Genomic DNA, 17,956 nt, shown 5'->3' with positions numbered 1-17,956 from the left:
TTGCACATGAACCTGTCCCCTCCCTTTCCTCCTCCTAATGGTAACCCACTGCCCATCCTCCCGTGGCCCCTGTGCGACCACCTGCCTGAAGCTCTTGTCTATGATAGCTTCATTCTCCCTAACCAGAGTGAGGTCATCAAGCTGCAGCTCAAGTTCCTTGACCCGGTCCTTCAGGCCACACTCCTTGTCCGTGATGGCCTCACTCTCCCTAACCAGAGAGAGGTCATCGAGCTGCAGCTCAAGTTCCCTGACTCAGTCCCTTAGATGCTGCAGCTCAGCCCACTTTGTGCACACGTAGACATCCGGGAGATGTGAAGACTCCATGACTTCCCACATGTGACACTGATAGCAGAAAACTGCCCTCACACTCATCTTTCATCATTCTCCTCACATCTTATTAAATTAACTGTGAATGTCTTACCTTTAGTCCAGCACTCTGTCCTCAGCCTCTGCTCGCCTAAGCGTCTCAAGCCAAAGCCTCAAAGACCCACTCCTTTACTGGGCCACTCCTCACTGGCCGCTCCCCTATACTTACCCTCCTTTTATTGGCCCCTTGACCAATTAACCCCCTCACTCTCTCTACGCTCCTCCTCCTCCTCCAGATAGTTGCCCGAACTCCAGTCGCCACCTCCTTCGACTCACAGCCTGAACCAAGTAGGCCCAAGCCCTGGTAAGCCCTGGAATTTAACGGCTTACCTGCCCGTCACTCTCTCCAAGCTCCTCCTCCTCCAGATAGTCGCCCGAACTCCAGTCGCCGCCTCCTCTGACTTACAGCCCGAACCAAGTAGCTTTGTGCATGGTAGGACATGTTTAATCAATCTTGTAAAGATTCTTGAGGAGGTTACTAGGAAATTTGATGAAGGAAAGGCTGTAGATGTTATGTACATAGATTTCAGTAAGTTCCCAAATGGGAAGTTAGTCAGGAAGGTTCAGATGCTTGGTATTTATGGTGAGGTGGTAAACTGGATTGGACATTGGCAATACGCGAGAAGCCAGAGTCGTGGTGGGTGATTGGTTCTCAGATTGGAGGCCTGTCACTAATGGTGTGCCTCAGCATTCAATGCTGGGAACTTTGTTGTTTGTCATCTATAGCAATGATCTGGATGATAATGTGGTAAATTGGATCAGCAAATTTGCACTAGGAATGCTGGTATTTTGGACGGAAAGAAGATTTTCAAAGCTTGCAGAAGGATCTGGACCAACTGGAAAATGAGATGAAAAATGGTAGATGGAATTTAATGCAGACAAGTGTGAGGTGTTGGATTTTAGAAGGACAAGCCATAAAAGAACATACATGGTAAATGGTAGGGCATGGAGGAGTGTGGTAGAGCAGATGGATCTGGGAATACAAATGCATAATTCCCAGAAAATGGTGTCACTGGTTGATAAGGTTATAAAGAACGTTTTTGGCATTTGGTCTTCATAAATCAAAGTATTGAGTATAGGAGTTGGGATGTATAAGACATTGGTGAAGCCAAATTTGGAGTATTGTGTGCAGGAAATATATCAATACGGTTGAAAGAGTGCAGAGAAGATTTGCTAGGATGTTACCTGGACTTCAGGAACTAAGTTACAGGGAAAGATTAAACAAGTTAGGACTTTATTCCTTGGAGCATAGAGGAATGAGAGGAGATTTGATAGAGAAATTTAAAATTATGAGGGGTATAGACAGAATAAATGTAGATAGCTTTTTCCACTGATGGTTGGTGAGATACACACCAGAGGATATGGGTTAAGGATGAAAGGGAAAATGTTTAGGGGGAATATTAGGGGAACATCTTCAGAGAGTGGTGGGGTGTGGAACGAGCTGCCAGCTGAAGTGGTGAATGTGAGCTCAATTTTAACATTTAAGAAGAATTTGGACAGGTACATGGATGGGAGGGGTATGGAGGGCTAAGGACTGGGTGCAGGTCAGTGGGACTCGGCAGAAAAATAGTTTGGCAGAGACTAGAAGGACCAAAGGGTCTGTTTTTGTGCCGTAATGATCTATGGTTCTATTGTTGTATAAAGCAGGTTTCATTTGTCCATCATTTTTCCCGCTCATGGTGGTTACATGCTTGCACAATCTATTTTCATCATTTAATGACAGAAATTGGAATAAAAGGTCATGACCTACAAGCTTCATTATTAACCCAATGTAAAACAAGGAGTACATCATGTTTAAAGTTGCGAATTATACATAATTTAAATATCTCTGTGGGATGTCATTTTATGTTCAAGAAAAATCCACCCTTGAAATTGTCGGGAAAAAACCCAGAGTCGGCGGCCTTGTGTAAACACGAGGCTTCTGAAAACAGGACTGTAGTTCTCAGACCCTCGATCTCTGAGTTTGTGCTGATGTTGATTGTGAGCTCTGATTAACGGTCATCACCCCCTTCTCAACCCTCTCATGCTCCAACATTTCCCCCTCCCTCAGTTTTCCACGATCCCTCCCCAGTGTTGTCCATTTCATATCTACTGGTGAAAGTTGTTTAAAAGCATTGAACCACTTCCCTCAGGTTAAAATTTAACACTCTTAAAGTCAAGCAAATTACAAAAGATTGTTTAAAGCAAGGAAGCATTCATTTCTCAATTGTAGATATAAATGTCCAAACGTCTAATTTCTGGATAGGCTATCTTTGAGAGAATCTTGTTCTCAATTAATCAGATTGTTGGTTCTTGATGTATCTGAGGGTATTCTTAATCATTCCTCTTGCCATACCTAGTTTTCATTGGTCTAGTTTGTGTTTACCAAGTCCTCACGAGCTTACCGTGCCCATATAAATTCTCAGTGATATGTTGTGCTTTTGAGATGTTTTGTCATTCAGCCAATATTTATTTTATCTGGTTAGTTGTCTTCCTATATTTGATTCTCTTTGATCTGATGGTGCGATATGTCTGAATCCTGGTTCTCATTAGTTCATTGCATGTAAAACTGATTCTCATTTATTCCTAGGACCAATTATCAATTTTGAGTGTGCATTTGTTATTCTCTTGTTTTAACCTTTATCAGTTACTCTTCCCATTTAGCCCCAACGTACGCACAATCTGTGTAATTAAAACACAACACAGTATAGCAATGGTGGCAGTAAAGCCTTTAGTCTTGTTCTTGTTTGTGTGATCCTTCCTTCTTGAAAGATGAGTGGATGGATGTCAAATTGTAAAATGGTCACCATAAACCAACTGGCTTATTTTGCAAGATGTTTATGAACATCATTTCCACAGTGAAAATTGATTGGTATTACTCCTCAAATCCTTCAATTAATAGAAGTACTTGTCTTTCTCAGCTATGAGCGAAATGCAATTTACAAATGAGATCTCTCCTAAACTGCTATTAATTTTATGATGCAAAAGGAAAGAAAAATACATTTTTGAAACAATCTGCAGAACCTCCCCCAGTGCTCCCCCTCCCCCCACCTCCCAATCTCACTATGGGAAATTTTCTGATCCATTACCATTGTGGCAATGGAGGAGATGCAGCAACCAAAGTGTGTTCAGTAATTAGTGTTAAATAAGAAAATCTGCAGATGCTGGGCTCAAATGCAACACGAAAATGTGCTGGAGAAACTTAGCAGGCCATGGAGCATCTATGGAAAGTAAAAGAGTAACCAACGTTTTAGGTCCAGGCTCTTCGTTAGATATAATTAAAAAAAACAGGCAGATGCTTGAATAAGAAGGTGGGGGAACTTGTTGAGTTTTTCCAGGTAATTTTTGTGTTGTATTCTGTAATATTATTCCAGGCATGCAAAATCTTAGAATGTGGCTTGAACACTTGACCTTGCAGAGAGACAAAGGTGCAGCTGCTGGGGCAAGTCTGACTGAAACCCTTTACTTGAGACCAACTTGGCCAAGCCTACACTTCTAAAGAAAGAAAATAAAATCCAAACCTTCTCTGCTGATTGCTCCTTACCAATCTGTGTCACTGAGTTATCAATCAAATTGGTCAATTATATGTACAATTATATATACATTTAGCTCAGACCCTGGCTGCAAGCCTTAAACATTCAACAGGCAGACATGGTCACTAATCAGATCACTTTGTCCTAAAACATCTCGGAAAGCTCAGCTCAAGTTACTCGCTTGGGAACAGAATCTAATTTCGCAATAGCATCATAATGTAAATTAAACCAAAATTCCTTACAAGGACAAATACTGGTAGCAAATCTGATTTGTGTAACTGTATGTCTAATGACTATTTTCATTGGTTCAATCCATCCAGTATATTGTACCTGTATTTGATTCTCATTGGCTGAGTGTGTTCTGTTGTGATGACCATTGGGCACTTGATCTCATGGACCCAAGTCTGTAGGCTCTTCTTTATTGTCTCAAAGTATCCTCCTCTTGGTTATTATTGTACAATGGTTCTCATTGGACTTTTTTTATCAGTTCATCCAGATTTCTTCCATTCTGGTTGTTGATCTTCATTATTCTCATGTTATTTTAATGTATTTTAGGGAGATTTTTAAATTACTAGATGTTATGTGTTATCACAACACAGTTTGTTCATCTAATATAGTTCCCTTCAAATTGTGTGCAGCCTCAAAGTTTTCTCTACATTGTGTCATAAAGCACCTTCAGTTTAGACAGTCACCCTGTGCTGTCTTAACAAAGACTCTCAGTAGTATACTCCTGTTGCCCCTTCTGTCAGTACCAGATATCTTCTCATAATGAATCTCAGAAGATTTTCCAAAGTACTAACTGCTTATCTCACTTACCCACATCATATATCTTCCGGATATCATAATTTCCTATTTAAAGCCAAATTACCAAATTATACTAATTTATAATCATTCTTGTCTGGTGCTCTTTGCAATACCAAATTCAGGGTGTTCGCTCATTTTATTTGTGAACCTTACCATGAGGAAGGAGAGAGAGCATTAATCTGAAGAGTCTAACCACACTCTGGGCTTTGATCAACATTTCCATTTTCCTTATATGTCTCAGACTTGTTCTTATTGGCCCATGAGCTTCTGAATTGCTGGGCCGAGGTGCCTGTTTCCATGTCTCCATGATGCTATGGATTTATCTGAGTGGATTTATCTGGGACTCCTAATCTTTTCAATCTTTCATTCATTCTATAATCAGCAAACTTTTGAAACATCTTTAATGTCAGTTTAGATTCTTCAGGATTCTTCATTTGCTTGTTTTGTCTGCTGATCTTTGAAAATTGTGGCCCTTCATCTATTGCCTCTCAGTGAATAAACATTTTCTCTTTGGGATGAGTCCAAGCACTCACGAGATTATACTGATCAAAGCCCATTTTGAATTTTAAATTTAAATGATCACAAATGCTCAGTAAATGTCATTGTCAGGAAATAGGAAATTTCAAGAGGAAAACAAGTCCAGCAGTCTTATTTCTAAGGTGTCTTGGAACAAATACAGTTTTGCTTCTTAATTTCCTATTAACAGTAGCTGAGATACTGTTTGTGCCAGGAGAACAATATCACTACTGACCACAGAGGAGAATGGAGGGGTTAAATGTGAACTATCTAGAGGTGACCTCGCTGACTAAGAGGGTGTGAAGTGCTCCGGGGAATAGCTGGTGCTGCTTTCTCTTGCAGTAACAGTGCCGAGCCACTGTGACTCAGGAAGGAAATGGCAAAGCATCATCCTCTGCTTTCTCAGCATTGATTGCACCACAGTAAGAGCTCTTTGAAGGTTAGACAGATGAATGAAAAAGGCAAGTTGCAGAGGTTAGCTTCAGTTGCAGAGCTAACCTACGCTGGAGGACCTGGGCCTGAAGCCCTCACACTGTGCTGAATGGGAGAAATGTGAGCTAGCTGCAGTACTGCGGTGCTGCTGCAGGCAACACTGCCATCAGAGGTAAACAGAAGACAGAGAGAGAGCCAGTGCGAGAAAACAAACTGCAGATCAGCCACTGCCCTTACCGCAAAACACAGAGGCACACACTTTGCTGGAGGAGAGAAGACTGTGTTCATTTAGAAGCTGCAAGTGCCGGATCATCTCTGTGTTCAGGTATTGTGATTTGAGCAAGCATCTCCAGGCTCCCTCTCCCTGCCTGAGCAATACCTTCAGTGGGTGAGCTCTACTCACTCAGTACTGTCACAGGGGCTCCGTCTGGAACATGCTTGCACTGCGTGCTTCATTTTGCAGCATTTGCTGCCATTAGGAGGTGGAAAGGAAGAGAAATCAGACTTTGCTGTCGTCAGGCTGACACTGACAGCACCTGTCAACCTCGCCTGATAAATATCGGAGTATGTGGAAATGATGAAGGGTGTGCCAAAGGTTCGGGATACTACCTACTGACTGTATTGCAGCCTTGTTCCTTTGAATGGAAAGTGAAAGGTGTTGGCATACAGAGGGTAGCCTGCAAGGTGCAGACATGGAGAGACAGTGTGGTGAGTTCAGCTCTAGCCTGTGAATCGGGCGAGCCAGCTACAGTTTGTGCACTTTCCTCCTTCCCCATGGCGTGCCTCAAACAGCAGCAGGCCGCCATCAAGATGGAGGCAGTGAAGATCGTGCCGGCGGAGAAGTTTGCAGACTGCCCCAGCTCACAGGGCCGCTATGGGCCTTCACAGTGTTCCCGGGACCCCCCGCTCGTCGGAAAATGTGCCTGGCCTCTGGAATCGGAGATCATTGCAAACCAGGCATGCACTGATGTTCCTGCCTTGGAGAAGGCTCGGAGCCCCAGCAGGCTGGCCAGGACTCCACCCCGCGCTGAGAAGTTTGGCCAGGGCCACCGGAAAGCCAGTGCCGAGATGTGCTACCATCGCCAGACACCATCAGACGAGGTAATCGTCAACCAGTACGTACTTCACCAGTCTGCCACGTCAGAGCCCCTGGAATGTCCCACATGTGGTCACGTGTACAATGCTACCAACAAACGCCCGCGAATCCTCTCCTGCCTGCACTCGGTGTGCGAAGAGTGCCTACAGATCCTCTATGAGTCCTGTCCCAAGTACAAGTTCATCTCCTGCCCAACCTGCCGCCGGGAGACCGTCCTCTTCACTGACTACGGCCTAGCTGCTCTGGCTGTCAACACCAGCATTCTTGCCCGTTTGCCGGCTGAGGCTCTCTCCAACAATCCGGGCCAGTGGGGTGGGGAGGCAGACCGCAGCTGCTACCAGACCTTTCAGCAGTACTGTGGGGCAGTTTGCAGCTGCCAGCTTCGAAACCCACTTTCATCCTGTACCATCATGTAGAAGGAGCAGGAATGGCCTGCTCTCCCCGTCACCAGGTAGCACTTGCAGCAAGCAGGAAAAGGATTACTCCAAGACTGAACAACTTGCTGTGTTTTTGCAGCATCCTTTATGGTAAATTACCTGTAACCGATTTATCTCATCTGGGAGTTTCTGTGTTTTCTGTGAAATCAAAGATATCCAATTCAGACTGGCAAGTATTAAGCTGTCCTGATAAATTTGCTTGAAAGCAGCATTGCTAAGCTACCTGCACAAACTTGACTCTGACCTCGGAACTGCTTCTTCATCCCAGTATTATACAATGCCTAAAACCATTGCCAATGCAGCATCTTAACTGATGCCCACTACTGCTTAAAATTTCCGGGTCCATGTCTCAATATTCAGTCCCATTCCAGCCCAGGTTCAGCCCTGTGTGCTCAATCCTTAACCAGGATGTAGCATGTGCAAGGGCAGATTTTTCAACCTTCATGTTAGATGTTGGTCTTTAGATGGAAAGGATTTCACAGCACTTAATTTTAACTGCAAGCAGCCTTGTCTAAACCACAGACTTGTGGCTGGCTTCCCTACGTCATTGCACGTTGTAAGATTTTTTAGTTGTTGCAGTTTCAGCCCAAAGTAGCAGCATGTGAGAGTACACCCAATGGCCTGTAACTCTGGTGATGCTGAGCAGTTAAGGGTTAAAGTTTATTTGTTTCTAGAATAACCATCAGTAATGGTAACCAAATAAAAAGAGAGCAGCTTTCACCAGAGAATTGGGATTATTTTAACTCTTTCCCACCGCCCCCCCTCCACCCCAACGTAATCCTCGACTTCCATAGTCATTGACACATCTAGGGCACACATGATGGACAAGACCTTGTCTTCATCATTAACGAATGTGTATGGAGCACCTGCTGCTAAAGGAAACAGTGCTGGAGTCACCATGAACAGTGCTGGGAACATAAAGAATGTTTCTTTATTGATTGTATTCTGTGAATAAACTCTATATCAGACCTTTCACTTGTATTCATGTTACTGTAGTGATTATGGGGTTAAATAGACAAATGCTGGAACATCTTCCAGCAATGGATTAAACTTGAGGCAATGACTGGTGAACACTGGAGCAAACACTCCCACAGCAACATGGTGGAATATTGGAAGGGTCCTCACTCCCTGCTCCTGTTTCACACCGTATGCCAAATAATTGTTGAGAATTGGATGAATAAAATGTTTCACTGTGTTATAATGTACATTATTAATTTAATTTAATTTTTAATTTAGAGATACTGCACAGTTACAGGCTCCTCCGGTTCATGAGCCCGCGCCACCCAAATGCACCTAGGTGACCAATTAACCTTGTAAGCTAAATGTCTTTGGGATGTGGGAGGAAATTGGAGTACCCGGAGGAAATCCACGTGGTAATGGGGAGAATGTACAAACTCCTTACAGCCAGCAGTGGATTCAAACCCAAGTTGCCTGTGCTGCTATAGTGTTGAGCCATCTGCTATGCTACATGTGCCACCCGCTAACTGCTACGCTAACCATGCTGCCCATGAAGAGATGCTGCATTTAAAGTATGGAAGGCACAGAAGATTCAGGCTGAACAATGGAGGCAGCATGGTGAACATCACAAGCACTGTGATGGGAACCCCTGGCCATCAGCTATGTAGTGCAGGATACAATCTGGATATCACAGATACATTGTGTTGCCACAGCTTTCCAAGGTATCTACAAAGTACAAAGTAGAGCTTGTAATTTTAGATGAAAAAAAGACTATAAAACAGGAGTGGAATTAGACCATTCAGCCCATTTAGTCTTTCCCACCATTCCACCATGGCTGATTTATTATCCTTTTCAACTTCATTCTCCTGCCTTCTCTCCATAACCCTTGATTCCATTCCTAATCTAGAACCTACTTCCTCCTTAAATATACTGAATAACAGCCTCCACAGCCGACGACATCAATGACTTATCTAGATTCTGGGTAAAGAAATTTCCCTTCTCTCTATTCTAACGGCATGCTTTTGTATTGTGAGGCTGTGCCCTTTGGTTCTAGACTCTCCCACTATGGGAAACATCCTCTCCATATCCACTCTATCCAGGCCTTTCATATTCAGTAAGTTTTAATTCTAAAGCCCACCTAGTACAATCCCAGAGCTACCAAATGCTTCTCAAATAATAACCCTTTCATTCTGAGGACCATTCTTGTGAACCTTCTCTGGATCCTCTCCAATGCTAACGCATCCTATTTTAGAATAAAGAACCTAAAACTGCTCACAATACTCCAAGGTGGTCTGACCAATGCTTTATAAAGATTTGACATTATACCTCTGCTTTTATATTCTATTCCTCTCAAAATGAATGCTAGCATTGGATTTGCCTTTATTACCTTTGACTCTACCAGCATGATAACCTTGAGGGCATCTTGCATGAGTACTCACAAGTCTCTCTATACCTCTGATTTCTGAACTCATTGCCATTTAGAAAATAGTCTCCACCTTTATTCCTTCCACCAAAATACATGATCATACACTTCTCTGCACTTCCCTGTCCAATCCCCTAACCTGACTAATTCCTGCTGTAGACTCAGAGCTTCCTCAATACTATCTGCCCCACTTCCTATCTTTGTATCGACTACAAACTTGACCACAAAGCCATCAATTCCATCATCCAAATCGTTGACATATAATGTGAAAACAAGCAGTCCCATCATCGAGTACATTGGTTACTTGCAGCCATGCATAAAAGTCCCCTTTTAACCCCATTCTCTGCCTTCTGCCAAACATAGGAAAGGAAGGGTTAAACTCAATGCTAAATGTTTCAGTACACTGTGTCAGCATCTCAGGATGAGATGAGCACTTAATGTTCATGACTGTAGGATGAATAAGTATGTATGATGAGCATTAAATGGAGTGGGGTGTGTTTTCTGGGTGCAGATTGAGAAGTACAGAACACTGTAACAGTATGGGGTGAGTTAATATTACAAGGTTCAGGCTGTGTCTTGATGAGTTTATAAGAATAGCTCAGGACATAGTTTGAATAAATGCTGCAGATGTAAACCTGGGTACAATTTGAATTCTATAGAGTACAAAGTAAGTATCCCAGTTTAAGTAATTCAAAATGCAGTTGAAGTATTTCAAACTACAGTCTGAGTACACCAGGGAACAGTAAATAATAGCTGCAGTATTTCTTGGACAATTTCACTATACTGTGTTATTGAGAATTTCAACACAGTTTAAGTATTCTATGGTTTGGTTTCACTATTTTAAGATGTAGTTTAATAACTCAGGATATAGTTTCAAAATCTATTTAATACATTAAAACATAGTTTGGGTGTTTAAGGGTGTAAATTTCGTGCACCCAAATTTCTTTGAGTGTTAAGGTTGAGTATTACAGAGAGTAATTAAATATTGCAGCGTGTAAGTTATAAGTATAAGATGGAGAAGGATAAGTTTCATGAGATATGATCTGAACATTTCAGAGGACATTATGCTCTTTTCATGGTACATTTTGAGAATATTAGGGAGCACAGGGTATTGTTTGACTTTAGCAAAGTGTGGCTTTTAACATTCTCAACATGGTTATTGTATTTCAGGGCAGAATTTGAATTTTTCAGGACTTACTGAGTATTTTAGAGGGAAATTCAATTATTGTGGAATCAAAATTAAATATTTCAGGATGCAGTCTTAAGGGTTATGCTGGTTAGTTTGCAATATGAAATTGGGTATTTCGAAGTATTATTTAAGTACAGTAGTTATATGAGTAATTTCGGCATTCTAAAGGTAGTTTTTAGTATTTCAAAGAGTGGTTCAATGTTTTAGTTTATAATTTGTAATATCTTTTGTTTGAGTGTTCATTGAAGTTTTGAGTATTTCATATGACAATAAGTGGAATAATGAAATGAAAACAATATGCAAGGTCACGTAGCATATGGAATCTTTGACAAAAGTGAGCATGAAGTTACTTATAAAAGGATGTTTATGAAAACTTATGTTATAAATATAAGTAACATAATTCTGTTAACTTCATAATTTTCCCACGGATGCTACCTTATCTCTTAACAGTGCAGTATTTTGTTTTTATTTCAGGTATCTGGCAGCTTGTTTTTTTTTAACCATTGTGTAGTTGTTTCTATGTTTGATGTGAATACGATAGGATGAGAAATGCCAAGCACAGTCTGAGCATTTCAGAGATTATCCTGAGTATTCTGGGCTACAGTTTCAGTATTACAGGTTGACACAATGGAGTATAGTTTAAGTATTACATGTTGTAGACAGGTTCTCTGGGTGCACAATAAATATTAATTTGAATAGTTGAATATAAAAGATTTAAAATTGATGTAAATAATTTTAAAAAATCGAAATTGCAAAGAAAACAAAAAGCTAAAAACGTAAAAATATTTAATTAAATATTTTTAAAGATCTAACATATTCTCCATTTTCCCCAAATTTGTTGCCTATAAACCCCATTGATGTTAATGGGAGCTTGGTGCTGCATTGACACAGGGACAATTCTCTGAGGCAGTGCCAGGGAATCACAGCAGGACTGAAGTGCCAGTGCAAGACTCCACAGGGAATGGAGTCCAGCAATAGAGCAAACTGACAGATTCAGTCTTCCCACTCTACCAGTAGGTGCCACACTTTCATGTGTGACAGGGCACACAGAATTTACTGACGTTTACAGAAGGATGCCACCTCTTCCTATTGGACAATCCCAGCAAATCCGGCAATGTCATTTAAGGAATCCTTGCACATTGTTTAAAGTGTGAGTAATTCAGTCTGTTTACTGAGCATTGTGCGCTATGGTTTAAGCATTATTGTACACATTTAATATTTCAGTGGTGTAGTCTTAGGACAGCATTAAAGTAAATTCTTATATAAAATTTGCCTTTCCTTAAAAGGAGGCCATTTCTCCCAATGAACCTAGGCTAGGACACACAGAGTACCCTATTACTGCACTAATTTTCTCTGTAACCTACTCTTCCAACATCACCATTAATTCTATCACCCACCTACACAAGGGGCAATTAACAGCAGGCAACTAATCAACCCCCCCCACTGAAGGAAATCAAAAGGTCAGGATCAAACCTAGGTTGTTGGAACTCTGAAGCAGAATCTGTACTCGCTGCACTGCCTGCACAGCCCAATTTCAATTATTTTTAATATAAAAGACAAATTCATAAAAGCTAATCGAAGGCATTGCTGAATAATATTACAGAAAGTATACCACCTAGCCACACTGTGTTCTGAGTGTGCATCAGCCCTGTCAGCTCAGCATGTTTTCCTTTGGCAGGTGGATTCCACTGGCAAGGCCAAAACCAGATGTACCAGCACCTGACCTCAAACTTGCCTCTAATTCCTTGCTTCATTGCACAGACTCGTAACTCAGAGAGATTCTGACCACTGAGTGAAGCTTGGGACTATTGGCCACAAGCCAGCCCTCTAATGAGTGCAGTTTGAATAGTTCAGTGCCATTTGAGTAGTCTGGGCATTGCATGAGGGATTCATTTGCATATTTAAGAAATGTTCAGTCTTGCGGTATTATTTGTCCAAATTATGGATCGTTCAATATTTCAGGATGCTGTTTAGGGAACTTTGAGTACTTCATGATGTGGTTCGAGAGGCTGCAGTATATATAGTTTAAAGAAGTCGGTCAGCACAGTTAACACAGTGGCTAGTGCAACACTAGTACAGCGGCAGCGACTTGAGTTTGAATCCCAAGCTATCTGAAAGGAGTTTGCACATTCACCCATTCTTTCATGGGTTTCCTCCAGAGCTTCGGTTTCCTTCAACCCTTCAAAACATACGGGGGTTGTAGGTTAATTGGGGTATATAGGCTGCAAGGACTGATGAGCAGGAAGAGCCTGTTGTATGTGTAAATTTAAAATTAAAAAAAAATTTAAACAATTATTGTTTGAAGTTCTAGAACTTTTAGTGCAGCAGTGAGCTCTCCATGAAGAACTAGACATTACATTTTGAGCCCCAAAGTGAGGAATTCCATCTGGAGGTTGGAATCTATGTGGCAAATCAACCACGTCTACTTGGGCCTACACTATGGTGCAGAGGTTAGAAATAAGGCCATAGAGGGACGGGGATGGGATGAATATGAAATTAGTGTGTAGGGTATTAAAGGTCTGGGCCAGTTCACAAGATCACAAGACAAAGGAACAGAAGCGGCCACTAGGCCCATCGAGTCTGTTCAGTAAAACTACACTAAGCTACTCTACACTGGTTCCAAGTTCCGGCCTTTTCCTCATATCCCTTGATGCCCTCACTAATGAGATACTTGTCTATTTCTTGTTTAAATACTCCCAGTGATCTCGCTTCCACTGCTGTATGCGGTAGCAAGTTCCACAGATCCACGACCCTCTGGCTAAAGAAGTTCTTCCTAATCTCTGTTTTATATGGATAACCTCTAATTTTCAGGTTAGGTTAGAGTTATCAAATTTTACAGAATAGAACAGGCTCCACTGATCAAGTTATCTTTGTGAAGCAGTCCCATTTGCCTGCATTCAGCCTTTATCCTTTTTTTATTTGTGAACCTGCCCAAAAATCAATATGGCTTTCTATTCTTCCCTCTCAGATGTTTTTTTTTAATATCCACAAAAATATGAGTACGATGACTGAAGACATACACTATACCACAACTTGCATTCTGGTGGGAAGGATCAGAGACCGATTGGGAATTATGAGGTTGGATGAGTGGAGTGGGATGGAATGATTGATGGAATGTGGTGGTGGATGCATGATCAATAAGTTCCCTGGCAGGTCTGGGAATTTCCATTCTGGGATTATGTGTGGGACCAGGTAGTGCTGGTGGTCTTAAAGACTGTGGACCAAATTCCTCTGAAAAAGTCCAAAAAGAGCATTGTGGGAAAATGAAGCCATGCTCTGTAAAATACATGGTCAGACTTCCAACCTGGAAATTATCATTCAGAGACGTCTGCCTGCTCATACCATGGCTCAAGCCCAAGATATCGGTTATATATCTTTACCTCCTCTGGATGCTGTGAGACCTACTGAGTTCCTTCAGTATTTCTGTGTTTTTACTATTCTCATGCTTCATTCCAGAAGATAAACATGATTTTTGGTTGCACGATTATGAAAAATATGGCTTTGCACAGTTGAATTTTTAGGGGTTAAGAGCATTTTGTTGATGTCTGAAACATGTTCAATACATATCAAATGTTTTACTGTTATTTTAATGACTTTGGAAAGTAGTTTTTTACAACACAGTGGTCCTGGATTGTTTAATTGAGTATTTCACGATATATTTCAAGAATCACTGAGCATATCAGATACAATTGGAGCGTGCAAGCTTACATTCCTGTACAGCATAGTAATTGGATCACATGACATCAAGTTCCTGTGCAACGTCCATGCGATTCAGAATCAAAGGCCAATTAAATGTGAAGGGAATCGGAATGATTGATTTGTGATTTTCATTTTGGGCTTCCAGAAATCCCGGCAAGGCCTGTAAACTCTGCTTCTGTGTAACTTTTACAGGACATCCCTGAACAGGTCCAAATCACTGATACTGCTCACCAGCTTCACTAAATTCTTGTTATCTGAGATGGATTTTGCACAGAATCCCTATGGATAAAACATGTAGATCCCTCCTTTGCATCCAATGTTTCCCTAAATAACACAAACATGCCTATAATGTTCTAAAGGCATTACACATACTAAAATGTTTCACTATTTAAACTACTAACTACTTCCATTGAATGTTTTGAAAGTTACAAGCAGAGATTAAATTTGAACAAAGATTGCTCTCTGGGAGGACAGTACACTACAGGGAACCACTTGGCACAATTTGACTGGAAGATGGTCAAAATATTAATATGAACAATAATTTCCTCATTGTGCACAGATATATTTGTTCAAAATGGATCCCTGAGGCACGTTCATGATCATATGGATCTGTGGAAAGTGAATCAGCAGGTAACAAGGACTGAGTGTATACTGTACATGCCTCAGACTTTTTGATCCCAACATGTAGCTTAATGCATCCTAACTACAACAGTCCATCTCCCAACACCTCCCAAAATCCAATCAAAACCTTCGAGTCAATAATTCTCATCTCCCAACACTCCATTACTGCCCAGAACACCTCCCTCAGCCAACCGCAACTCTCATTGAATCTTCTCCACCACCTCCAGCAACTACCTCTTCTCTAACCCAAACCCCAAACTTCTGTATCTGTGGGGTTTCATTCTTACAGCTTCTCCAGACCCATGCTGCAGGCCTAGCTGATTCCCATTGCATGTCCTGGGCCGGGAGTGCACAAGACTGGCAATTCATATCTTGTACAGAATTAAAAACAGTACCCTGTGACATAGGCAGCATGTTGTGGCATTGACGACATGGTTGGCGTAGTGGTTAGCTCAGTGCCAGCGATCTGGACCAGGGTTTCAATCCTGCACTGTCTGTAAGGAGTTTGTACATTCTCCCTGTCTCTGTGGGCTTTCCCCGGGGGCTCTGGTTTTCTCCCATCGTTTGAAACATATTGGGGGTGTAATTTAATGGGGTGTAAATTTGGCGGCATGGACACATAGGCCGAAATGGCCTGTTACCGTGCTATATGTCTAAATTAAAAAAAAAAATAAATAAATTGACCACCCCAACAGCAGGCCTTCAAAATTTCAAGTTGGTGTCTTTGGATTTCAGGATGTGATTGGTATATTTCAGAATGCCGTTTGTATATTTTAATGTCATGTCTACCTCTTTTAATCAGATTTGTCATCACCCTGAATCTGGTTGCCTCTGTGCTGAGAATGTGTTTCTATGTACCATTGCCGCGCCATCTCCAATTACCATACAAAATTACCAAGACTTGCCACATTTTGTACACATGTGAGCAAGGGGTTTCCTGCCAAGCCTGCTTCTCCTGCGTTATGTCCCATGGGTACTGTGGAGCCAGAGCATCCCTCACATCTCTCAGCATCATCTCCATCGAGCTGGCAATTCTAGATGCTGTTTTGAAATCCAGCTCTTGTGTATTTTGTTCATGTTTGTCTGAGATAAAAATGCACAGTTCAAACAAGTTCCAAATTGACAGCAGTACAGTGGGCTGAGTGAGTGTGTAGATACAGGACTGCAATAGTTTGACAAAACTTCCATGATCTCACTGAATCACTGGTTGACCATGTGGAGTGGTGTTACTAATCTTACAGTACTACATTTCTATCAGCACGCTCCAGTCACAAAAGGATGGAATATTTTTGCTTACATTGCATTTTTCTGCATTTTTCCCTGCAATCTCAATCACATTGTTGGCCTTAAAAGTTTTATTTTAACTATTCTGGTGGTTTAACCATTGGCTTGTAGAATAAAGACATTTCAAAGACTAAGATAAGCACAAGGATGTAAGAAAAATTAAGGGAAATGGACTGTGAGGGAGGGAAAATTAGATTAATTGTGGAGTAGGTTTATATGGGTTGGCAACACATTGTGGGCTGAAGGACCTGAACTGTGTGGTATTGTTCTGTGTGAGTAAAACACAAAGGTCTGCTGATGCTGTGATTGTAGAGGAACTGAGCAGGTCACGCACCATCTAGAGGAAGTAACAATATATAATCAACATTTCGGACCTGAGCTCTTTTTCAAGATGTTAGCAAAATGCAGGCAAGTGTCTGAATAAAAAGGCTGGATAAGGAGGGAAGAAAGGGCAGAGGAAGGAGCACAGACCAACAGACAAAAGGCGACATTGTTCGGAGGGCAGGAGGAAAGATGAGAATTATCAGGGGAGGGGGTGGCTCTGTTAATGCAGAACTGGAGGAAAGAAGAAATGGTGGAAGAGGAGAGATGGGATGGAGGCTAATGGAAATCAGAGAAGTCAATGTTAATGCCATCTGGTTGGATGGTGCCCACATGTGACATAAGGTGTTGTTTCTCCAATGCAGTAGTGTTACTCTCCTATATTCTGTGTTCATTTAACATAACAGTGAAATAACCTCACAACCTTCCATTGTTACCATGAACCCTTAGACCTCTGTGGTGTTTCTTCCATTCTCATTGACAGTGTATTATCTTTCTCTGGTGCTTAGCTGTGGACTCATATAGATCACTTAGATCAGGAAGTCAGTGAATGCCTATTTATTGTGATAGTCAGTACACCAATATTTCAAGGTCACCTGCATGGCACAGTCTTAAAATGAGAGGATCCCACCAACCTAGAAGTAATAGTTACCTATGCAACTGGTATCACAGTCCAATAGCCCACACAAACTCATTTTTGTACTGTTCTATTTATCCCTCCCAAATATAGTTAATCAAAATTTGCAGACATTGGAAATTTAAAATAAGTTCGGAAATGCTCAGCAGCTTAGGCAGTTTGGGTCATGAACCTGAAATATTAGCGTGGAGTACTCCATGGTCAACCCTGTTGCCTGCCTGCGGATTGTGGCATCTGAGGAGGAGGGTGCCCAAGACAGATATCCAGCTGGAAGGTCATCTCCGCAAGAGAAAGTATTGGTCAAAAGAAAAAGCCAAGGTGGGAATTTATTCAAGTCCTTTCTCCTGAATCCAAAGAACCAGGCCTCATTAGATTTAGTCCAGCGATTGCAGGCTCCCCCAATGAGCTGGAGATCAGTGTCATTATAACACAGAAAGAGGCCATTTTGGCCCAGAGTCTATTAAGCCAACCAGTACCTTGTTCTTGCTCCATGAACCTGCAAATACTGATCCAGTTATCTTTTGATATCTTTGATTATCTTTTTTCAGCATCTTCACAAGTAATGAGAATCAGGTCATCACCTTCACCATATAAATGGCTTTTTCCATATATGTATATTTTTTACTGTATAGATCAGTGGGGAGGAGGGGTGGTGGGTAGTG

General features: G+C 41.6%; 2 protein-coding genes across 2 annotated transcripts in view; both read left to right on the top strand.

Moving 5' to 3' along the window:
* The window catches only part of LOC138761745 (uncharacterized), a 186,074-nt gene that overhangs the window by 119,328 nt on the left and 48,790 nt on the right, over window positions 1–17,956 (top strand). The gene's annotated exons all lie outside the window — the stretch shown is intronic.
* Window positions 5,627–8,348, top strand: rnf208 (ring finger protein 208). The gene has a single exon (XM_069894925.1). The coding sequence runs from the start codon at window positions 6,405–6,407 to the stop codon at window positions 7,140–7,142; it is 738 nt and encodes a 245-aa protein (XP_069751026.1). The 5' UTR covers window positions 5,627–6,404; the 3' UTR covers window positions 7,143–8,348.

The sequence above is a fragment of the Narcine bancroftii genome, chromosome 1, assembly GCF_036971445.1.
Source record: "Narcine bancroftii isolate sNarBan1 chromosome 1, sNarBan1.hap1, whole genome shotgun sequence".
Classification (NCBI taxonomy): domain Eukaryota; kingdom Metazoa; phylum Chordata; class Chondrichthyes; order Torpediniformes; family Narcinidae; genus Narcine; species Narcine bancroftii.
This window is presented reverse-complemented; position numbering and strand designations above follow the sequence as displayed.